Source organism: Nerophis ophidion, linkage group LG27 (genome assembly GCF_033978795.1).
Source record: "Nerophis ophidion isolate RoL-2023_Sa linkage group LG27, RoL_Noph_v1.0, whole genome shotgun sequence".
Classification (NCBI taxonomy): domain Eukaryota; kingdom Metazoa; phylum Chordata; class Actinopteri; order Syngnathiformes; family Syngnathidae; genus Nerophis; species Nerophis ophidion.
In genome coordinates, this window is record NC_084637.1 from 6,280,680 (window position 1) to 6,302,711 (window position 22,032).

Genomic DNA, 22,032 nt, shown 5'->3' on the forward strand with positions numbered 1-22,032 from the left:
TTTAATGATTAACGGACGGCGTGGCGCAGTGGGAGAGTGGCCGTGCGCAACCCGAGGGTCCCTGGTTCAAATCCCACCTAGTACCAACCTCGTCACGTCCGTTGTGTCCTGAGCAAGACACTTCACCCTTGCTCCTGATGGGTGCTGGTTGGCGCCTTGCATGGCAGCTCCCTCCATCAGTGTGTGAATGTGTGTGTGAATGGGTGAATGTGGAAGTAGTGTCAAAGCGCTTTGAGTACCTTGAAGGTAGAAAAGCGCTATACAAGTACAACCCATTTATCATTTATTTATTTATTACGTGAAGTGAAGTGAATTCTATTTATATAGCGCTTTTCTCTAGAGACTCAAAGCGCTTTACATAGTGAAACCCAATATCTAAGTTACATTCAAACCAGTGTGGGTGGCACCGGGAGCAGGTGGGTAAAGTGTCTTGCCCAGGGACACGACGGCAGTGACTAGGATGGCGGAAGCGGGAATCGAACCTGCAACCCTCAAGTTGCTGGCACGGACGCTCTACCAACCGAGCCATGCCGCCTGTTATGGCAACAAATAATGCACAAAAACATAAAAAATAGCAAGGTGCAAATTCAGAGCCAGGAATATCTCTTAAGCAACTAAACCAATAATATATATTAAATAATAATATATTAAAATAAAAACAATTATGGCACATTGAGCCACAATTACTTAACAGCACCATAGGCTCAGTGGGCTTAACCAGTGAAATTCGGGGGTCTCCTGGGAAAATCACCGCCAATTAGAATTAGCGGTGAATGCACCGCCGCTGTATAATACCGGCGGGCCAGCTCTAATGTCAATTTAATATTGTCTCAAGGGCCAAAATAAATTACTTGGCGGGCCAAATTTGGCCCGCGGGCCAGAGTTTGATACCCATGGTCTAAACCAGGGGTGCCCATTACGTCGATCGCGAGCTACCAGTCGACCGCGGGGGGTGTGTCAGTCGATCTCCAGCCAGGCTTTTAAAAAAAACAGACCTAAAAATTAGTGATCATCAATCTTCACCAAGACGTCACTTAAATGACATTCACGGTACCGGAGGGTCTTGTGAGATGACGCTGGCTGCTGCAAGATCATTATTATGAAAATATGACCGAGAGGAAGGCGAGAAACACTTTTTATTTCAACAGACTCTCGCGCCGTACCTTCCGTCAAAACTCTAAAGGCCGACTGCACATTTCCTATCTTCACAATAAAAGCCCTGCTTCATGCTGCCTGCGCTAACTAAATACAGAGTCTCGGAAAACTGGCGTGCACAAGCGATCCCTCAGAAAGCTGGCGTGCACATCACTTGTGCACGCCAGCTTTCTGAGACTCTTATTTTGTTAGCGCAGGCAGCATGAAGCAGGGCTATTATTGTGAAGATAGGAAATGTGCAGTCGGCCTTTAGATTTTTGACGGAAGGGATGGCGCGAAAGTCTGTTGAAATAAAAAGTGTTTCTCGCCTTCCTCTCGGTCATTTTTTCATAATAATGAACTGGCAGCAGCCAGCGTCATCTCACAAGACCCTCGGGTGCCGTGAATGTCAGTCAAGCAAGCTACGGAATTTGCCGCCAACGTTTTTCTTGTAAAGTGTATGGAATCTGGATGAATTAGATGCCAAAAACCAACCACTTTCATGTGGTATTGTACAGAAAGGACAACTTTTTTTCTTCTCCATTTGAAAATGTGGGCGTTATCATCATTACTGTCTGATTCCAATCAATGCAAGTCATCAGAATCAGGTAATACACCAACTTATATTCTTGTCTTTGTGAAAGAAAGACATCTATATGTGTTACACATGCTTGTATTATCATTAAACACATTTAGCTTGTTTACAAAAATGTCTCTTTCATAAATAAATAAATATTAAAGCTGCAAGCAGCGTTGGTCGGGTCCGCCTTCGGCCGCTGCCGCCGCTACTCAAGCCCTGGTCTAAGTCAGAACAACATAGAGGTTTTTATTTCATGTCTCTACGACATTTCTAACAGAAGTTACATGCAGTTTTGTCTGGGTTTTTTCCAAGGGGGCGCTAAGCGCAATTTAGATTTTTGGGGTTTGGTTTTTTATTAGATGGCAGTTTTTGCCAGTCCTGATATGTGTGCAAAATTTGGTGAGTTTTGAAGCATGTTAAGGTGGTGAAATTACAGATCGGAAATTCTGGATGTTGTTGATAAATGGCTTTTGCTTTGCATAGTAGGGCTTTAACTTGCACTTTGAAGCATTTTAAGGGGGTCAAATTACAGTTTAAAGAGGCAAAAAAGACATTTTTTAGGAAACTTTGCGGTGCAAGTTAAAGCCATACAATGCCAGTGAAAGCCATTTATCAACAACATCCAGAAACGCAAATCTGTTAAAATGATATATATAAATGAGGTAGATCCCCTCGAGTTGGTCAATTGAAAAGTAGCTCGCCTGCAGAAAAAGTGTGGCCACCCCTGGTCTAAACCTACCACATTTTGCCCCCAGGAGAGGAACTCATCCTTGGCCTTGGAGAATGAAAGCCAACGTGAGCAGTATGAACGCTGTCTGGATGAGGTGAGTGGCGTCCTTCACATCCCGAGGTCCTGGTTAACCAGTGAAAACATGCAGTCCGCGCTCTGTAGAAAGTTGAAAAACGTGTTCGATTTTGTTAAAAGAAAACAAAAAAAAAAGACAGCCGTGGCGGTTGTTTGCGAGCCCGTGCTGCTCAGGGAGCAACACGAGGCAAATACTGCCGGCTGAATCACAGTGAGTGGGAGTTCTCATGGAGACGGGCATCAGCACGCTGGAGGGTGAAGGGGATTGGAGATGAAAGCTTGTGATCAAAGTAGCTTATTGTTTACACGGGCTTTGCCGAGCATTTGGCAAAACACATTAAAGCGCTGACATTATTTACAGACAGCAGACCCCTCCATCAGATGCTAAGTCTCACTCAACTCGCCATATTCACTCTCACCTTCCCTCATTCAGTGAGCGAGGACACCGGCGCCCTAATGAGGGATCAATAGCCAGCAATGTGAGCTGCTTATCTGTTCAAACTGGTCAGAGAGGCGGTCCAGGCGCAACAACACTTCGGTCTGGTCCGACACGTCTGGTTCCAGAGTGGGAAGTTAAACTTGAAGCGCTTGATACGATTACGAAAGCTTTTGTTATTCGTGGTTTCTCTTGCATCGGTTCATATCAAAACCAAGGCCCGTGTAAGGAAAAAAATAATAGATGACCATTTTTGATATTCTTACCTAAAGCAAATCTGAATGAATTAATAAATAAAATACAAACCCCGTTTCCATATGAGTTGGGAAATTGTGTTCGATGTAAATATAAACGGAATACAATGATTTGCAAATCATTTTCAACCCATATTCAGTTGAATATGCTACAAAGACGACATATTTGATGTTTGAACTTGCAATTAATAATTAACTTACAATTTCAAGTAGTTGGGAAAGGGCATGTTCACCACTGTGTTACATCACCTTTTCTTTGAACAACACTCAATAAACGTTTGGGAACTGAGGAAAGTAATTTTTGAAGCTTTGAAAGTGGAATTCTTTCCCATTCTTGTTTTATGTAGACCTTCAGTCGTTCAACGTTCCTGGATGTTGTTGATAAATGGCTTTCGCTTTGCATAGTAGAGCTTTACCTTGCACATACAGATGTAGCAAAAAAAAACTATTTAGAGACAGTGGTTTTCTGAAGTGTTCCTGAGTCCATGTGGTGATATCCTTTAGAGATTGATGTCGGTTTTTGATACAGTGCCGTCTGAGGGATCGAAGGTCACGGTCATTCAATGTTGGTTTCCGGCCATGCCGCTTACGTGGAGTGATTTCTCCAGATTCTCTGAACCTTTTGATGATATTATGGACCGTAGATGTTGAAATCCCGAAATTTCTTGCAATTGCATTTTGAGAAACGTTGTTCTTAAACTGTTTGACTATTTGCTCACGCAGTTGTGGACAAAGGGGTGTACCTCGCCCCATCCTTTCTTGTGAAAGACTGAGCATTTTTTGGGAAGCTGTTTTTATACCCAATCATGGCACCCACCTGTTCCCAATTAGCCTGCACACCTGTGGGATGTTCCAAATAAGTGTTTGAGGAGCATTCCTCAACTTTATCAGTATTTATTGCCACCTTTCCCAACTTCTTTTTCACGTGTTGCTGGCATCAAATTCTATAGTTAATGATTTGCAAAAAAAAAAAAAAATGTTTATCAGTTTGAACATCAAATATGTTGTTTTTGTAGCATATTCAACTGAATATGGGTTGAAACGCAATTGCAAATCATTTAATTCCGTTTATATTTACATCTAACAAAATTTCCCAACTCATATGGAAACAGGGTTTGTAGATATAAACACAGAGGAAAAACTAAAACATAACCAAACTGTCAGTGACAAACCTGACACCGTTCATAAATCCAATGTTTTAATTTTTCTAGTATCAATAAATTTGATCAATTTTATTTTAAAACGATCTTGAATCGATACCTATCTTCCAAAAGGCAAACTTTTTGAGCACCTATCGAAAATACTTAAAATTTAGCAATATAAATCGGTCTATCCATATATCGATCAATCGTTACATCCTTAGTCCTTACTTATAGATGAAGTGTAGTATATAATCCACACTTTTTGCCAAGTGTAGTTCCTGTGATAATTTACAATTCAACTACAAACCCCGTTTCCATATGAGTTGGGAAATGGTGTTAGATGTAAATATAAACAGAATACAATGATTTGCAGATCATTTTCAACCCATATTCAGTTGAATATGCTACAAAGACAACATATTTGATGTTCAAATATGTTGCAAATAATCATTAACTTTAGAATTTGATGCCAGCGAAACGTGACAAAGAAGTTGGGAAAGGTGGCAATAAATACAGATAGAATTGAGGAATGCTCATCAAACACTTATATGTAACATCCCACAGGTGTGCAGGCTAATTGGGAACAGGTGGGTGCCATGATTGGGTATAAAAACAGCTTCCCAAAAAATGCTCAGTCTTTCACAAGAAAGGATGGGGCGAGGTACACCCCTTTGTCCACAACTGCGTGAGCAAATAGTCAAACAGTTTAAGAACAACGTTTCTCGAAGTGCAATTGCAAGAAATTTAGGGATTTCAACATCTACGCTCCATAATATCATCAAAAGGTTCAGAGAATCTGGAGAAATCACTCCACTTAAGCGGCATGGCCGGAAACCAACATTGAATGACCGTGACCTTCTACCCCTCAGACGGCACTGTATCAAAAACCGACATCAATCTCTAAAAGATATCACCACATGTGCTCAGGAACACTTCAGAAAACCACTGTCACTAAATACTGTTTGTCGCTACATCTGTAAGTGCAAGTTAAAGCTCTACTATGCAAAGCGAAAGCCATTTATCAACAACATCCAGAAACGCCGCTGGCTTCTCTGGCCCCGAGATCATCTAAGATGGACTGATGCAAAGTGGAAAAGTGTTCTCTGGTCTGACATTCTGTGGCATAAAATACGACAGCGGAGAACGACTGAAGCACTCCGTAAAACCAGAATGGGAAAGAATTCCACTTTAAAAGCTTCAACAATTCAATCAATGTTTACTTATATAGCCCTAAATCACTAGTGTCTCAAAGGGCTGCACAAACCACTACGACATCCTCGGTAGGCCCACATAAGGGCAAGGAAAACTCACATCCAGTGGGACATCGGTGACAATAATGACCCAGTGGGACGTCGGTGACAATGATGACTATGAGAACCTTGGAGAGGAGGAAAGCAATGGATGTCGAGCGGGTCTAACATGATACTGTGAAAGTTCAATCCATAATGGATCCAACACAGTCGCGAGAGTCCAGTCCAAAGCGGATCCAACACAGTTATTGAGTGTTGTTAAAATAAACGGTGATGTAACACAGTGGTGAACATGCCCTTTCCCAACTACTTGAAATAGTAAGTTAATTATTATTTGCAAAAAAAAAATAAGGTTTATGAGTTTAAACATCAAATATGTTGTCTTTGTAGTGCATTCAACTGAATATGGGTTGAAAATGATTTACAAATCATTGTATTCTGTTTATATTTACATCTAACACAATTTCCCAACTCATATGGAAACGGGGTTTGTAAAATGATTCATGATTAAATTTGTTTGGACCAAAAATCGTGGAATTTGCAAATATGTGTATATTTTTCATAAGGGTTGCATGTTCAAATCCCATGACTTGCAATGCCAGAAAGAGGACCATCACTTAAAAACAATTAAATAATTAACTTGTGCCCCTTTCAAGGTTGCCAATCAGGTGGTTCAGGCGCTCGTCACCCAAAAGGTTTGTGGCTTAACACCCATCCACCCATCAGACCTCCAAACGCAGCGTTATGTCTTTCTGACGGCTTCCTTTGCTGCCGCCAGGACCTGAGAGAGGAATGTCTGAAGCTGCGCACCCGGGTTTTCGATTTGGAGCAGCAGAACCGGGCCATGGGCGTTCTCTTCCAGCAGCGGATCAAGCCCGCCTCGGACCTGCTCCTCCAGGTTGGTCGCCTCTTCCCTCTCGCCATCCCAAGAACCAGAATGCCGAGCAACTCATTCCGAACACATCTGAAGTTATTTTCCACTCGATTTGTTCCTAAAAGGCTGATTGGGCTCAGCCGGTGATGAAGAGAGCTTGATTGAAAGTGCTGATTCGTTTATCTTCATATTGCAGTTTATCCTTGAGGCCAGAATATATAGGATTAATAATAATAGACTTTGCACTTACTGTAGCAGATATTTTCCTCCTGAGAGGTTTAGTCTGCCTTATAAGGGGATGTGCTTCGAGATTGGCTGGAAATTGCCTCAAATCATTGCAGGTCCGTCTGAACAGCGCCAATTTACTGCAAAGTGCCAGTCTGAAGGAGAAGTAATGAGTCGGACGGGCTCATCTGTTGTTAGTGATGGTATAATATTGCAGGCGTGGAAGGTCAACACCGGGGGCCACGGGGTCCAGGCTGTCAATATGAAAACAACAGGCTGGTGGAAAGTGGACAGAGCTGTCAGTGCTGGGGGGGGGAAAAAAAAAAAAAAAAAAAAAATGAACAAAAGTGGATGGCGGACGGGCATAAGGAAGAGCCAGGGGGAGATAAGAAGGAAGAATGGGGAGTTGAAAATGAAGCTATCAGGGAGCCCCGGTGCCACGGGGAGCAGGGAGAAAGAGTTGAGTGAAACAAAAGTGGCTTTGTTGTCAATCTGAAATATGTCAGAGGCTTCAAGTGGACGGCGATGCTGTCACCATGGCGACCGGTCCAGCCACTGCAGTCTCCATGTCTTGCGATCGTGTTTTGTTCGGTTATGTTCTGTTTGGTTTAAAGGCCTACTGAAATGAGATTTTGGTATTTAAACGGGGATAGCAGGTGGAATGCCATCTCCGGGTTGGGGAGGAGACCCTGCCCCAAGTGGAGGAGTTCAAGTACCTAGGAGTCTTGTTCACGAGTGGGGGAAGAGTGGATCGGGAGATCGACAGGCGGATCGGTGCGGCGTCTTCAGTAATGCGGACGTTGTACCGATCCGTTGTGGTGAAGAAGGAGCTGAGCCGGAAGGCAAAGCTCTCAATTTACCGGTCGATCTACGTTCCCATCCTCACCTATGGTCATGAGCTTTGGGTCATGACCGAAAGGATAAGATCACGGGTACAAGCGGCCGAAATGAGTTTGAGTCTCTCCCTTAGAGATAGGGTGAGAAGCTCTGACATCCGGGAGGAACTCAACGTAAAGCCGCTGCTCCTTCACATGGAGAGGAGCCAGATGAGGTAGTTCGGGCATCTGGTCAGGATGCCACCCGAACGCCTCCCTAGGGAGGTGTTTCGGGCACGTCCGACCGGTAGGAGGCCACGGGGAAGACCCAGGACACGTTGGGAAGACTATGTCTCCCGGCTGGCCTGGGAACGCCTCGGGATCCCCCGGGAAGAGCTAGACGAAGTGGCTGGGGAGAGGGAAGTCTGGGTTTCCCTGCTTAGGCTGTTGCCCCCGCGACCCGACCTCGGATAAGCGGAAGAAGATGGATGGATGGATGGATGGATAGCAGGTCCATTCTATGTGTCATAATTGATCATTTCGCGATGTTGCCATATTTTTGCTGAAAGGATTTATTAGCTCCTTAGTAGCTCCTTCTTCACCACTAGTTGTGGTGAAGAAGGAGCTGAGCCGGAAGGCAAAGCTCTCAATTTACCGGTCGATCTACGTTCCCATCCTCACCTATGGTCATGACCGAAAGGACAAGATCACGGGTACAAGCGGCCGAAATGAGTTCCCTCCGCCGGGTGGTGAAGTGAAGTGAATTATATTTATATAGCGCTTTGCTCTAGTGACTCAAAGCGCTTTACATAGTGAAACCCAATATCTAAGTTACATTTAAACCAGTGTGGGTGGCACTGGGAGCAGGTGGGTAAAGTGCCTTGCCCAAGGACACAACGGCAGTGACTAGGATGGCGGAAGCGGGAATCGAACCTGCAACCCTCAAGTTGCTGGCATGGCCACTCTACCAACCGAGGTATGCCGCCTTAAAAATAGGGTGAGAATCTCTGCCATCCGGGAGGAACTCAAAGTAAAGCCGCTGCTCCTCCACATGGAGAGGAGCCAGATGAGGTGGTTCGGGCATCTGGTCAGGATGCCACCCGAACGCCTCCCTAGGGAGGTGTTTAATGCACGTCCAACCGGTAGGAGGCCACGGGGAAGACCCAGGACACGTTGGGAAGACTATGTCTCCCGGCTGGCCTGGGAACGCCTCGGGATCCCCCGGGAAGAGCTAGACGAAGTGGCTGGGGAGAGGGAAGTCTGGGTTTCCCTGCTTAGGCTGTTGCCCCCGCGACCCGACCTCGGATAAGTGGAAGAAGATGGATGGATGGATGGATAGCAGGTCCATTCTATGTGTCATAATTGATCATTTCGCGATGTTGCCATATTTTTGCTGAAAGGATTTATTAGCTCCTTAGTAGCTCCTTCTTCACCACTAGTTGTGGTGAAGAAGGAGCTGAGCCGGAAGGCAAAGCTCTCAATTTACCGGTCGATCTACGTTCCCATCCTCACCTATGGTCATGACCGAAAGGACAAGATCACGGGTACAAGCGGCCGAAATGAGTTTCCTCCGCCGGGTGGTGGAGTGAAGTGAATTATATTTATATAGCGCTTTTCTCTAGTGACTCAAAGCGCTTTACATAGTGAAACCCAATATCTAAGTTACATTTAAACCAGTGTGGGTGGCACTGGGAGCAGGTGGGTAAAGTGCCTTGCCCAAGGACACAACGGCAGTGACTAGGATGGCGGAAGCGGGAATCCAACCTGCAACCCTCAAGTTGCTGGCATGACCACTCTACCAACCGAGCTATGCCGCCTTAAAAATAGGGTGAGAATCTCTGCCATCCGGGAGGAACTCAAAGTAAAGCCGCTGCTCGATCACATGGAGAGGAGCCAGATGAGGTGGTTCGGGCATCTGGTCAGGATGCCACCCGAACGTCTCCCTAGGGAGGTGTTTAGGGCACATGCAACTGGTAGGAGGCCACGGGGAAGACCCAGGACACGTTGGGAAGACTATGTCTCCCGGCTGGCCTGGGAACGCCTCGGGATCCCCCGGGAAGAGCTAGACGAAGTGGCTGGGGAGAGGGACGTCTGTGTTTCCCTGCTTAGGCTGTTGCCCCCGCGACCCGACCTCGGATAAGCGGAAGAAGATGGATGGATGGATGGATAGCAGGTCCATTCTATGTGTCATAATTGATCATTTCGCGATGTTGCCATATTTTTGCTGAAAGGATTTATTAGCTCCTTAGTAGCTCCTTCTTCACCACTAGTTGTGGTGAAGAAGGAGCTGAGCCGGAAGGCAAAGCTCTCAATTTACCGGTCGATCTGCGTTCCCATCCTCACCTATGGTCATGACCGAAAGGATAAGATCACGGGTACAAGCGGCCGAAATGAGTTCCCTCCGCCGGGTGGTGAAGTGAAGTGAATTATATTTATATAGCGCTTTGCTCTAGTGACTCAAAGCGCTTTACATAGTGAAACCCAATATCTAAGTTACATTTAAACCAGTGTGGGTGGCACTGGGAGCAGGTGGGTAAAGTGCCTTGCCCAAGGACACAACGGCAGTGACTAGGATGGCGGAAGCGGGAATCGAACCTGCAACCCTCAAGTTGCTGGCATGGCCACTCTACCAACCGAGCTATGCCGCCTTAAAAATAGGGTGAGAATCTCTGCCATCCGGGAGGAACTCAAAGTAAAGCCGCTGCTCGATCACATGGAGAGGAGCCAGATGAGGTGGTTCGGGCATCTGGTCAGGATGCCACCCGAACGCCTCCCTAGGGAGGTGTTTAGGGCACATGCAACTGATAGGAGGCCACAGGGAAGACCCAGGACACGTTGGGAAGACTATGTCTCCAGGTTGGCCTGGGAACGCCTCGGGATCCCCCGGGAAGATCTGGACGAAGTAGTTGGGGAGAGGGAAGTCTGGGCTTCCCTGCTTAGGCTGCTGCCCCCGCTACCCGACCTCGGATAAGCAGAAGAAGATGAATGGATGGATGGAAGGTTTTAGTAGAGAACATCGACAATAAAGTTTGAGACTTTTGGTCGCTAATAAAAAAGCCTTGCTTGTACCGGAAGTAGCAGACGATGTGCGTGTGACATCACGGGTTGTGGAGCTCCTCACATCCTCACCTTGTTTTTAATGTGAGCCTCCAGCAGAAAGAGCTATTACGACCGAGAAAGTGACAATTTCCCCATTAATTTGAGCGAGCATGAAAGATTCGTGGAAAAGGAAAGTAAGAGTGAAGCACAAAAAAAAAAAAAAAAAAGAAAGAAAAAGCGACGGCTCCAGTTTTGTTATTTAATGATTTCTGCTGGTGGTAAGCCTGCAGATAAGTGTTTTGTTCATAGCCTGGGTTCGTCATCAATAAACTCTGACAGAGTTTGTTGTTGACGAACCCCAAGGTGCAGAGAAGGAGGCAGGCATTGAGTAAGAAAACATGGTTTTAATTTAAACACTAAAACAAAACCAAACAAAGGGTACAAACAAAGGGTGCGCACGAGGCGGATAACAAACAAGGCGATGAACAAAACACTTACTGTGACAAGAAGGAACTATGGCATGAGCAGAGTGAACAAAAGTAGACACAGCTACGACGATAAGTAATAGGTAGTGGTGACAAACAACCGGTAGGAGCGACAATAATCCAGCACTGACTGGAGGAAAAACCAGGTCTAAATAGTGTCTGACTGATTGACACCAGGTGTGGCCAAGGTGCCAATCAGCCACAGCTAAGAGGACACAGCACTCAGGGAGACAAACAGGAAACAGAACCAAAATAAGAATGCTGACAGGAACTAAAGACAGGAAACACAGACAAATGCAGAGGAAAAACTAAGACACGGGTCAAAGTGTCAGGGACAAGCCTGACAGAAGCCAAAACAGAACATAACTAAACAAAACATGATCACAAGACATGACAGCAGTGATCTTGTATGCTCTCTAGAGTGTTTGAGTTTGATAGCAGTCAGTCAGTTAAATAGGTGTGCACGTGATGGACGGACATTTATTCTCTCCCAGCGTCAGACAATGGTTGAGTAAGGAGGATGACTCACAACCTGATCACGCTTCTCTACATCTGCCAAGAGACCCAGTCTATATTTGTCTGTTCAGGATCGGTGTGTTCCTTTCTAATTCTAAACATTGATTGATGCTGGTATTTTGGAGGGCAGCACGGTGGAACAGGGGTTAGTTAGTGCATGTGCCTCACAATACGAAGGTCCAGAGTAGACCTGAGTTCAATCCCGGGCTCGGGATCTTTCTGTGTGGAGTTTGCATGCTTCCCCCAACCTCCAAAGACATGCACCTGGGGATAGGCCCCTCCCACTTCCAAAGACATGCACCTGGGGATAGGCCCCTCCCACTTCCAAAGACATGCACCTGGGGATAGACTCCTCCCACCTCCAAAGACATGCACCTGGGGATAAGTTGATTGGCAACACTAAATTGGCCCTAGTGTGTGAATGTTGTCTGTCTATCTGTGTTGACCCTGCGATGAGATAGCGATTTGTCCAGGGTGGAGCACGTCTTCCGCCCAAATGCAGGTGAGATAAGCTCCCAAAAGGGACAAGCGGTAGAAAATGGATGGATGGATGGATTATGGACTTTAAACAGGCCAGAAAGCTTTGACGCAGCAATAACGTTCCACAAACTGTTCAATCAGTGACGTGCTGTCAGGGGAGGCAAGTGAGGCAGTGCCTCACCTGCCACCAGGTGGCTTAACCATGAGATGGTCCAAAACAAAGTAATAAAATAAAATAAATTGTAATATTTATCTTTTGGTTTATGCTTTCTATGTGATTTTGGTGTGGATCCTGTATATTTTGATCATTTTCATGCTCAAAATCGCGGAAATTCCATGTTTCCTGATCAAAACAATGCAGCAGATGAGAAGTGAGGCAGACACAGGCGGTGCCTCCACGGCTACACTTAGTGTGTATTGGGCGTGTACATGCCTGTTGCCACGTGGAAAAGACAGGTCTTGAGGCAGCAAGTACCTCTGCCTCAAGGTAGGGGGTGATATATTGTCAACTTGCAGTACTCTGACTCGCCACACAAGCTAGCAAACACAAGTCTCTCCAGTGGAAGCCAGCATTTTTTCATTTTCTTTTTTTTTTAACTGTATTTACAACAAACATGGCATTTTTATTAGAGTAAGCCAGGGTTTGTGGGTGTTTTTTGTCAAATGCAAAAACATGTTTCTGCAAATACGGAGGATTATATACTGTATCAAATATTAAAAACTTCTCTAAACTGGATTTAAAGACAAAATGAATGCGATCATACAAAGTACGTTTTCATGGAGGACAGCTATTGCTGCTTCAGATACAAAAACCAAAAAGGTAAGCAAATGGGACCAAAAAGTATTTAATAACAATTTTCTCAAATAGTTTTTGGACCCATTTATCATATCATAATAACATTATGACAACGTTTTTCTGAATGCAAATAACTCCCTTTTTTCCCCCATAACTCTAATGTACAACCTAAATCAACAATGACTAGAGCTGCTAATATGAATTTAAATAAAACATTTAAAAAAGAAGAAAAAAAGTATGTATGCCTCACCACTTGGTGTTTAGTTCACCGCTTATCACTGCGTTCAATTAATTTACTCTGATGTAGGGTTGTACGGTATTCCGGTATTAGTATAGTACCGCCATACTAATGAATCATATTCGGTCATACTTGCCAATTTTGAGACCTCCGATTTCAAGGGGTTGGGGGCGTGGTCAGGGGCGGGGGGCGTGGTTAAGAGGGGAGGAGTATATTTACAGCTAGAATTCACCAAGTGAACTATTTCATATATATATATGAAATATTCGGCTTTCTGTGAATTCTAGCTATACATATATATATTTATTTTATTATATATATATATATATACATGTACATATATTTATATGTATAGATAAAATAAATACTTGAATTTCAGTGTTCATTTATTTACACATATACACACACATAACTCATTCCTCGCCCTTCTGCTTCGTCTCCTTGTTGTGTGCGCAGTTGTGCATTGCACTCTCTAACAGCCGCGGATGTTATTGTCACATATGCATGTACAGTAGATGGCAGTATTGTCCTGTTTAAGAGAGTCACAACATTGCTGTTTACGGCAGACGAACTGCTTTACGGTAGACGAAAACGTGACTGCTGTTGTTGTGTGTTGTTACCGCGCTGGGAGGACGTTAATGAAACCGCCTAACAATAAACCCACATAAAAAACACAAGAACTCGCCCTCGATTAATACTACAGTTATAGCGTCATTGGGCAGACACGCTGTTTATATTGTGGGAAAGCGGACATGAAAACAGGCTGTCCTCACTCAGGTCCGCATGGAGCTGGAGGGGGCGTGGCCTTCAGCTCCGTCTGAATTTCGGGAGAGGTGCTGAATTTCGGGAGTCTCTCCGAAAAATCTGGGAGGGTTGGCAAGTATGATTATACCGTCTCTGAAAAGTACCCCCCCCCCTACTGGCATGGTTCCATTGTATCTTAAAATTGCTATAATCGCTTAATATAATGCATTTATATTTTTCCTCAACCACAGCACATTTCAGCATTCACACATTATAATTCCAACTAACCCCCACAAATTATGCCTGTATGATATCCACATGCGACCAAGGTGGAGGATCCATTCAGGGGCCCGACATTCATCTTGCGTAAAGCACAATGTAAAATTATTAAATAACTTCTTTTCCCCGCAGCTTCGAGCTCCCGGAGACTTAATCATCAGCCGTTACCAGTCCGGCCCAGATGCGTTTGCTTATCAGTAATTAAAATGTTCTTTTGTTTCCCCCTCGCGAGCATCTTGAGCTCCCCTGATAAAACGCCGTCATGCTTTTGATGGCGGCACCGCCATTTGTGCACCTTCGCCACGTCCGGCTGCATATTCATGCCGCATAGCAACAACAAAGTGACCCAGACTGCGGGAGTACGGAGCAAAACAGTGACGGCTGCCCTCTGATAGAAATGCAATACGGGTGCATGGCCCCCCCCGCCTCCAACCCGCCTGTGCCGCTTATCAAATATGGTCGGCAATTGGCAATTAAGTGGCCCATTACTTGGGACAAATGCGGTGCGACTTTAGGGCCTCAAGGACAAAGTGTGACCTCCTCGCTACTATTCCACTGAATCATTTTTTGGGCAGAAAGTCTGAATAGAAGTGTGTGCTGGGTTGTACTGCACGAGCATTGCTTATCCATCTCAATCCAATCCACTTTATTTGTACAGCTCATTTAAACAACTTCAATGTTTCCAAAGTGCTGCACAACAATATTCAAAACAATATTCAGATATCCTTATCCCCACCAATCACTGAATAAAAAAATAAAACACTATAGTGCACCACAAGTAGACTGAATACATTCTCTTTTCCCCGGACACGTCCTCTTTCGCGGGGCTGTCCGGGAGGGGTTTCTTAAATGCCTCAAATGTCCGGCGTTTTCAGTCAGGGTTGCGTGTGTCACACCTATGGATCATGTTTTGTTTTGATTTTGGACAATCAGTCGCGTTTTGCACTTCCTGGTTTTGTTTGTTTCCATGCCAGCCTCATTAGTTTTCAGCTGTCACGTCCCTGTTCTCAGCCTCACCTGTTTTCACTAATCACTAATCAGGGACGGCGTGGCGCGGAGGGATTGTGGCCGTGCGCAACCCAAGGGTCCCTGGTTCAATTCCCACCTAGTACCAACTTCGTCACGTCCGTTGTGTCCTGAGCAAGACATTTCACCCTTGCTCCTGATGGGTGCTGGTTAGCGCCTTGCATGGCAGCTCCCTCCATCAGTGTGTAAATGTTGAACTAGTGTCAAAGCGCTTTGAGTACCTTGAAGGTAGAAAAGGGCTAAACAAGTACAACCCATTTAATCATCACAGCTATTTAAGTCACTCTTTTTCTTGTCTTCGTCCTGGGATCTTCACACTCGCACGCACCCTACCCATGCTGTTCAAACCTTCACGTTCTCGTCCGCAGTTCCATGCCGTGTAAGTTTTTGTATTCATGCCATTGTGCTAGTTTTGATTTGTTTGTATATATTCATGCCATTGTGCTGTTTTGTTTTAAGTATAGTATAGATTTTTATAGGTTTGCCTTTTTGTAGTTTGTTTGTTTATTTAATAAATCATGTACCTGAATTCACGCCTGGCTCGTCCAAGCCAAGTTATGACAGCGTGTACACTGCAAAAAGTAAATTAATGATTATTTGCACAAAAAAAAAAAAGTTTATGAGTTTGAACATCAAATATCTTGTCTTTATGGTGCATTCAATTGAATATGGGTTGAAAAGGATTTGCAAAATCATTGTATTCTGTTTATATTTACATCCAACACAATTTCCCAACTCATATGGAGACGGGGTTTGTGAATAAATATATTATTTATAAAGCAAGTTTAAGTATCATTGGCACATTTTCACCTAAACCCGGCTTTGGCAGGCATATATGTGTCCTCTTTTTGGGACTTCACAATATGATCAGCCTAACCATGATTGTTTTTTTTTAGCTAAACATTTCTACATCCAGATTTGTAAAAAACAAAACAAAACATAAATAAACAAGCTAGAGAGCCTCAACAATCAACTGTCTGCTATTCAAAATGTGTGTTGTCTTTCCTAAAATTGTGGCTCTGAGAGATTACACTTACTAGTAGTTCCAATATATATATATATATATATTTTTTTTTTAAAGTAGAATGTGCAGTGGAGCCTCGAGTTACCGCGGGCTCCTCTCAAGCGGAACCATCTTCCTGATTCAGTCCGGAGGCAGAGACCCTCTCCTGATTCAAAACCTTAAACTTCAAGTTTTTGAAGTTTCTTCTTCAGTGGAAGGCTCAGACTCCCAAAATGTAACACGGAACGACACAGGAGGTCCTTCATACCGACAGCCGTCAGACTGTATAATGCATATGTTCCTTGACTGCACTTAAATGTAGAATATATGTAAAATATATTTATATTATTCATACATCATATATATATAATATATGTCATATATTACTTATTATTATTATTGTTTATTGTAAGCAAACTGTGGTGCTTAATTTCCCCCAGGGATCAATAAAGTACTTTCTATTCTATTTTACTCTATTCTAAAGGCAAGCATGCGCTAATTATTTTAAAACCTCTTCTCACTCCGGTGCTTACCAAAGGCATGCGGTAAATTTAGGCCTGCGCTTATAAATTTGAGTGTTATGTAAGGATACCATCATGAAAAGCACATTTAATAAAAAAACATTATTATGGTCTTACCTTTACTTATAAATGAAGTCCATGCGCAGCTCCTTCTGATCAAAAGCGTCGATAACTTGTTTAGAGAAGTCTTCCTTATCTTTCTTCAGTTTTAAAAGTCTCTCTGTCTCGATGGAGATCTTCCTTTATTACCTCCTGCTTCGATTGAAAGTCCAGTTTAGAAAACGGTTTTATTTTAGATATGTAATCCTCCATGTTAAAAGTGCAAGCGAGAAGAAAAAATAAACACATGCTGTTGTCACTTCTTCTGCAGCCGAGTAGTCGCAAGAAGGATGACTAGCGCCCTCTATCACCAGGTGGCGAAAGTCGTTTAATGACTTATATTTGACACACGCAGCTACGGTATATTAATAAAACATAGCTGCTTACTGTTCGTTTTAGCATATTCAATAGCTTGGACCTTAAATCCTACTGAATAGCTCTTAATCTTCTTCCCTTTATGCGATTTAAAATTATTGAAATCAGCCTCCTCCATTTTGAAAATGATGTCAGGTGAAGTGTCACTCGTGACGTGACGAGTTTGACCCGGTGGAAATTCTAGACATGCGCTAAGAAAAATAATATTTTGCGAAACGAGTTCGACCCGGCGTTAATCCTGAGCCGGTGGTAATGCTAAGCATGCGCTAATTATTTTGCGAAACGAGTTTGACCCGGCAGTAATTCTAGTCAGGTGCATACTATATACCCGGCGGCAATTCCAGGAAATACGGTATACCTGCACACACTTGTAGTTTTAAATCAACACATATTAGAGGTAAATAAAGTGGGTAATTATTTAGAAAAACCACAGGCTTGCAAGTGTTTCTGAGTATATTTGACTTTGATCCTGGCCTTGAACCCTAAAAAGAGAAAAATCCATTCGGCCGTGTCATCCACTCGACTTTTTTCCCCGACTAAAACCCCACCTCCCTTGACCTGGTGACATTATTGACTGAATGTTTTATGAGGATGCTGAGGGAGGTGAAATCCTGCACCCGACGATAAGATCACAAACCCGGTGATACGTCAGTCACATGTCGCAGGAAAAGCAATACATATCAAACAGTTTAAAACTTCAATAAACCATCGAGAATAAATAAAGACACTTGTTTTCAGGGAAACTGAAAAAAAATGGTAATGACATGAAAAGGGACCTGCGGTAACCTGTAAATCTCCTGTGCTTTAAGAAGCCCGGCGATGCTCCGTTCATGCTGCAATACACATTGATCGGTTTCCATGGCACCACGACCTGTCTCGCAGTATCTCTCAAAAGTGTATTCACAGTTGACGAAAGTTGCTTAGATGCATGTTGTGTTTTGGCTGCAGGCAGAGTGTTGCTGCTTTGCTCATGAGAGACAACTGGTGTCTCATTAGGAGCCTTCTCTGTTTATTCTCTGAAAACAGTTAAGAAATCTCCAGAAAGTACAATTTCAAAATGCATACAGCTCCAATGGCATAGTAGTGAATCGTGTTAGAGATCTGCAATTTATTGAAGGTGACTTTGCTTCTAATTACAAACCCCGTTTCCAAATGAGTTGGGAAATTGTGTTACATGTAAATATAAACGGAATACAATGAGTTGCAAATCCTTTTCAACCCTTATTCAGGTGAATGCACTACAAACACAACATATTTGATTTTCAAACTCATAAACTTATTTTTCATTTTTTGCAAATAATAATTAACCTACAATTTCATGACTGCAACACATGCCAAAGTAGTTGGGAAAGGGCATGTTCACCACTGTGTTACATCACCTTTTCTTTTAACAACACTCAATAAACATTTGGGAACTCCATCCATCCATCCATTTTCTAACGCTTATTCCCTTTCGGGGTCACGGGGGGCGCTGGCGCCTATCTCAGCTACAATCGGGCGAAAGGCAGGGTACACCCTGGACAAGTCGCCACCTCATCGCAGGGCCAACACAGATAGACAGACAACATTCACACTCACATTCACACACTAGGGCCAATTTAGTGTTGCCAATCAACCTATCCCCAGGTGCATGTCTTTGGAAGTGGGAGGAAGCCGGAGTACCCGGAGGGAACCCACGCATTCACGGGGAGAACATGCAAACTCCACACAGAAAGATCCCGAGCCTGGATTTTAACGCAGGACTGCAGGAACTTCGTATTGTGAGGCAGACGCACTAACCCCTCTGCCACCGTGAAGCCCCGTTTGGGAACTGAGGAAAGTAATTGTTGAAGCTTTGAAAGTGGAATTCTTTCCCATTCTTGTTTTATGTAGAGCTTCAGTCGTTCAACAGTCCGGGGTCTCCGCTGTCGTATTTTACGCTTCATAATGCGCCACACATTTTCGATGGGGGACAGGTCTGGACTGCAGGCGGGCCAGGAAAGTACCCGCGCTGTTGTAACACGAGCTGAATGTGGCTTGGCATTGTCTTGCTGAAATAAGCAGGGGCGTCCATGAAAAAGACGGCGCTTAGATGGCAGCATATGTTGTTCCAAAACCTGTATGTACCTTTCAGCATTGATGGTGCCTTCACAGATGTTTAAGTTACCCATGCTTTGGGCACTAATGCACCCCCATACCATCACAGATGCTGGCTTTTCAACTTTGCGTCGATAACAGTCTGGAGTGTTCGCTTCCCCTCTGGTCCGGATGACACGATGTCAAATATTTCCCCCAAAAATTTGAAATGTGGACTCGTCAGACCACAGAACACTTTTCCACTTTGCATCAGTCCATCTTAGATGATCTCGGGCCCAGAGAAGCCGGCGGCGTTTCTGGATGTTGTTGATAAATGGCTTTCGCTTTGCATAGTAGAGCTTTAACTTGCACTTACAAATGTAGCCACCAACTGTATTTAGTGACAGTGGTTTTCTGAAGTGTTCCTGAGCCCATGTGGTGATATCCTTTAGAGATGGATGTCGGTTTTTGATACAGTGCCGCATGAGGGATCAAAGGTCACGGTCATTCAATGTTGGTTTCCGGCCATGCCGCTTACGTGGAGTGATTTCTCCACATTCTCTGAACCTTTTGATGATATGGACCGTAGATGTTGAAATCCCGAAATTTCTTGCAATTGCACTTTGAGAAACGTTGTTCTTAAACTGTTTGACTATTTGCTCACGCAGTTGTGGACAAAGGGGTGTACCTCGCCACATCCTTTTTTGTGAAAGACTGAGCATTTTTTTGGGAAGCTGTTTTTTATACCCAATCATGGCACCCACCTGTTCCCAATTAGCCTGCACACCTGTGGGATGTTCCAAATAAGTGTTTGATGAGCATCTCTCAACTTTATCAGTATTTATTGCCACCTTTCCCAACTTCTTTGTCGCGTGTTGCCGGCATCAAATTTCTAAAGTTAATGATTATTTGCAGTTTGAACATCAAATATGTCGTCTTTGTAGCATATTCAACTGAATATGGCTTGAAAAGGATTTGCAAATCATTGTATTTTGTTTATATTTACATCTAACACAATTTCCCAACTCATATGGAAGCGGGGTTTTTTTACATGTAATGGCAAAATATAGATGCACAAACATGTACGGTGCTGTATGGCAGCAAATTAAAAAAAATCGTAATTTAGTCAGAGAAAAAACAGACTAATTAAACTTTAAGATTAATACCTGAAGACGGTTTTGTCTTCTTCTTACACAAGCAAATGAATTAGGGGCAAAAATTAAAAAAGGGGTCCCCTGTTCCCTGACGCAATTATTTCTTGTTCACTTATGTTTTATTCCAACTGATGATATAAATGTCAGCGCGTCGGAATCCAGCGCGGCACCAGTGGAGAGGATCTGATGGGCTTTTTTTTTTTTTCCAGAAAAACAACCTATTACTTAACCTCGTTCGATTCAAACATGCATTTTTTTTGCTTGGTGAGGCATAAATTCATATAGCCACGCTTCTTTTAATGCCCTCGAATCGCAGATGTTTAGCATTTGTAACTTTCTCATTACAGAAACTACATTCACGAATCATGGATCTGTCCGCAGCTGACTTGCTCCAAGAACCCGAGAGAGGCAGAGTCTTTTTACTGTCCAGGAACACGGATTCTCCTTCAAATGTAAGCTTAATGGGAAGCATCTATTTTCTGTTTTTTTTTTTTTTTTCTTCCCACATGAGCCATAACTGTGCCCTCGGCCCACTTAAGAAATCATTACATGATATTAGAATACAGACCTTACTATCTAAAGACCTGACCCTAACCCACTCTCAGCAGATAGAGCTACTGGTATCACTTGACATTAAGAAGAAAAAAAAACTTGTCATATTACCAGAAAGCCATCGATTAAGTGTGGTTGTCAGTAAAAAATACGTTATGGGACAATGTGCTCTATTCATCACCTTATATATTATGTATTAAGGGGGGGGCGCATGCTTGTTGCCATGTGGAAAAGGCAGGTCTTGAGGCAGCAAGTACCTCTGCCTCAAGGTAGGGGGCAATGTATTGTCAACTTGCAGTTCAATGCCTCAGCAGTACTGATGGCTTTCATATTACCAGAAAGCCATCAATTAAGTGTGGTTGTCAGTAAAAAATACGTTATGGGACAATGTGCTCTATTCGTCAACTTATATATTATGTATTAAGGCTCAAAAGTGAGTTGAAAAGTGACGTGCTGTCAAGGGAGGCAAGTGACCAGGTGGCTTAACCATGAGATGGTCCAAAACAAAGTAATAAAATAAAATAAGTTTTAATATTTCTCTTTTGGTTTATGCTTTGTATGTGATTTTTGGTGTGGTTCCTGTATATTTTGATAATTTTCGTGGAAATTCCATGTTTCCTGATCAAAACAATGCAGAAGTGAGGCAGACACAGGCGGTGCCTCCACGGCCGCACACAGTGTGTATTGGGCGTGTGCGTGCGAGGGGGCGCATGCTTGTTGCCACGTGGAAAAGGCAGGTCTTGAGGCAGCAAGTACCTCTGCCTCAAGGTAGGGGGCAAAATATTGTCAACTTGCGGTTCAATGCCTCAGCAGTACTGATGGCTTTCATATTACCAGAAAGCCATCGATTAAGTGTGGATGTCAGTAAAAATTGGGTTATGGGACAATGTGCTCTATTCGTCAACTTATATATTATGTATTAAGTCTCAAAAGTGAGTTGAAAAGTGACGTGCTGTCAAGGGAGGCAGTGACCAGGTGGCTTAACCATGAGATGGTCCAAAACAAAGTAATAAAATAAAATAAGTTTTAATATTTTTCTTTTGGTTCATGCTTTATATGTGATTTTTGGTGTGGTTCCTGTATATTTTGATAATTTTCGTGGAAATTCCATGTTTCCTGATCAAAACAATGCAGAAGTGAGGCAGACACAGACGG

At 43.6% G+C, this 22,032-nt stretch overlaps 1 protein-coding gene across 8 annotated transcripts in view; it reads left to right on the forward strand.

The window, feature by feature from the left end:
* LOC133544269 (nck-associated protein 5-like) overlaps nt 1–22,032 on the forward strand; it is a 323,916-nt gene that overhangs the window by 247,997 nt on the left and 53,887 nt on the right. For all 8 annotated transcript variants that reach the window (XM_061889431.1, XM_061889433.1, XM_061889432.1 and 5 more), the window contains 4 exons: nt 2,470–2,538; nt 6,258–6,296; nt 6,380–6,499; nt 20,673–20,777. In XM_061889431.1, coding sequence (XP_061745415.1) covers nt 2,470–2,538; nt 6,258–6,296; nt 6,380–6,499; nt 20,673–20,777 — 333 coding nt within the window. The remainder of the gene's footprint in view (nt 1–2,469; nt 2,539–6,257; nt 6,297–6,379; nt 6,500–20,672; nt 20,778–22,032) is intronic.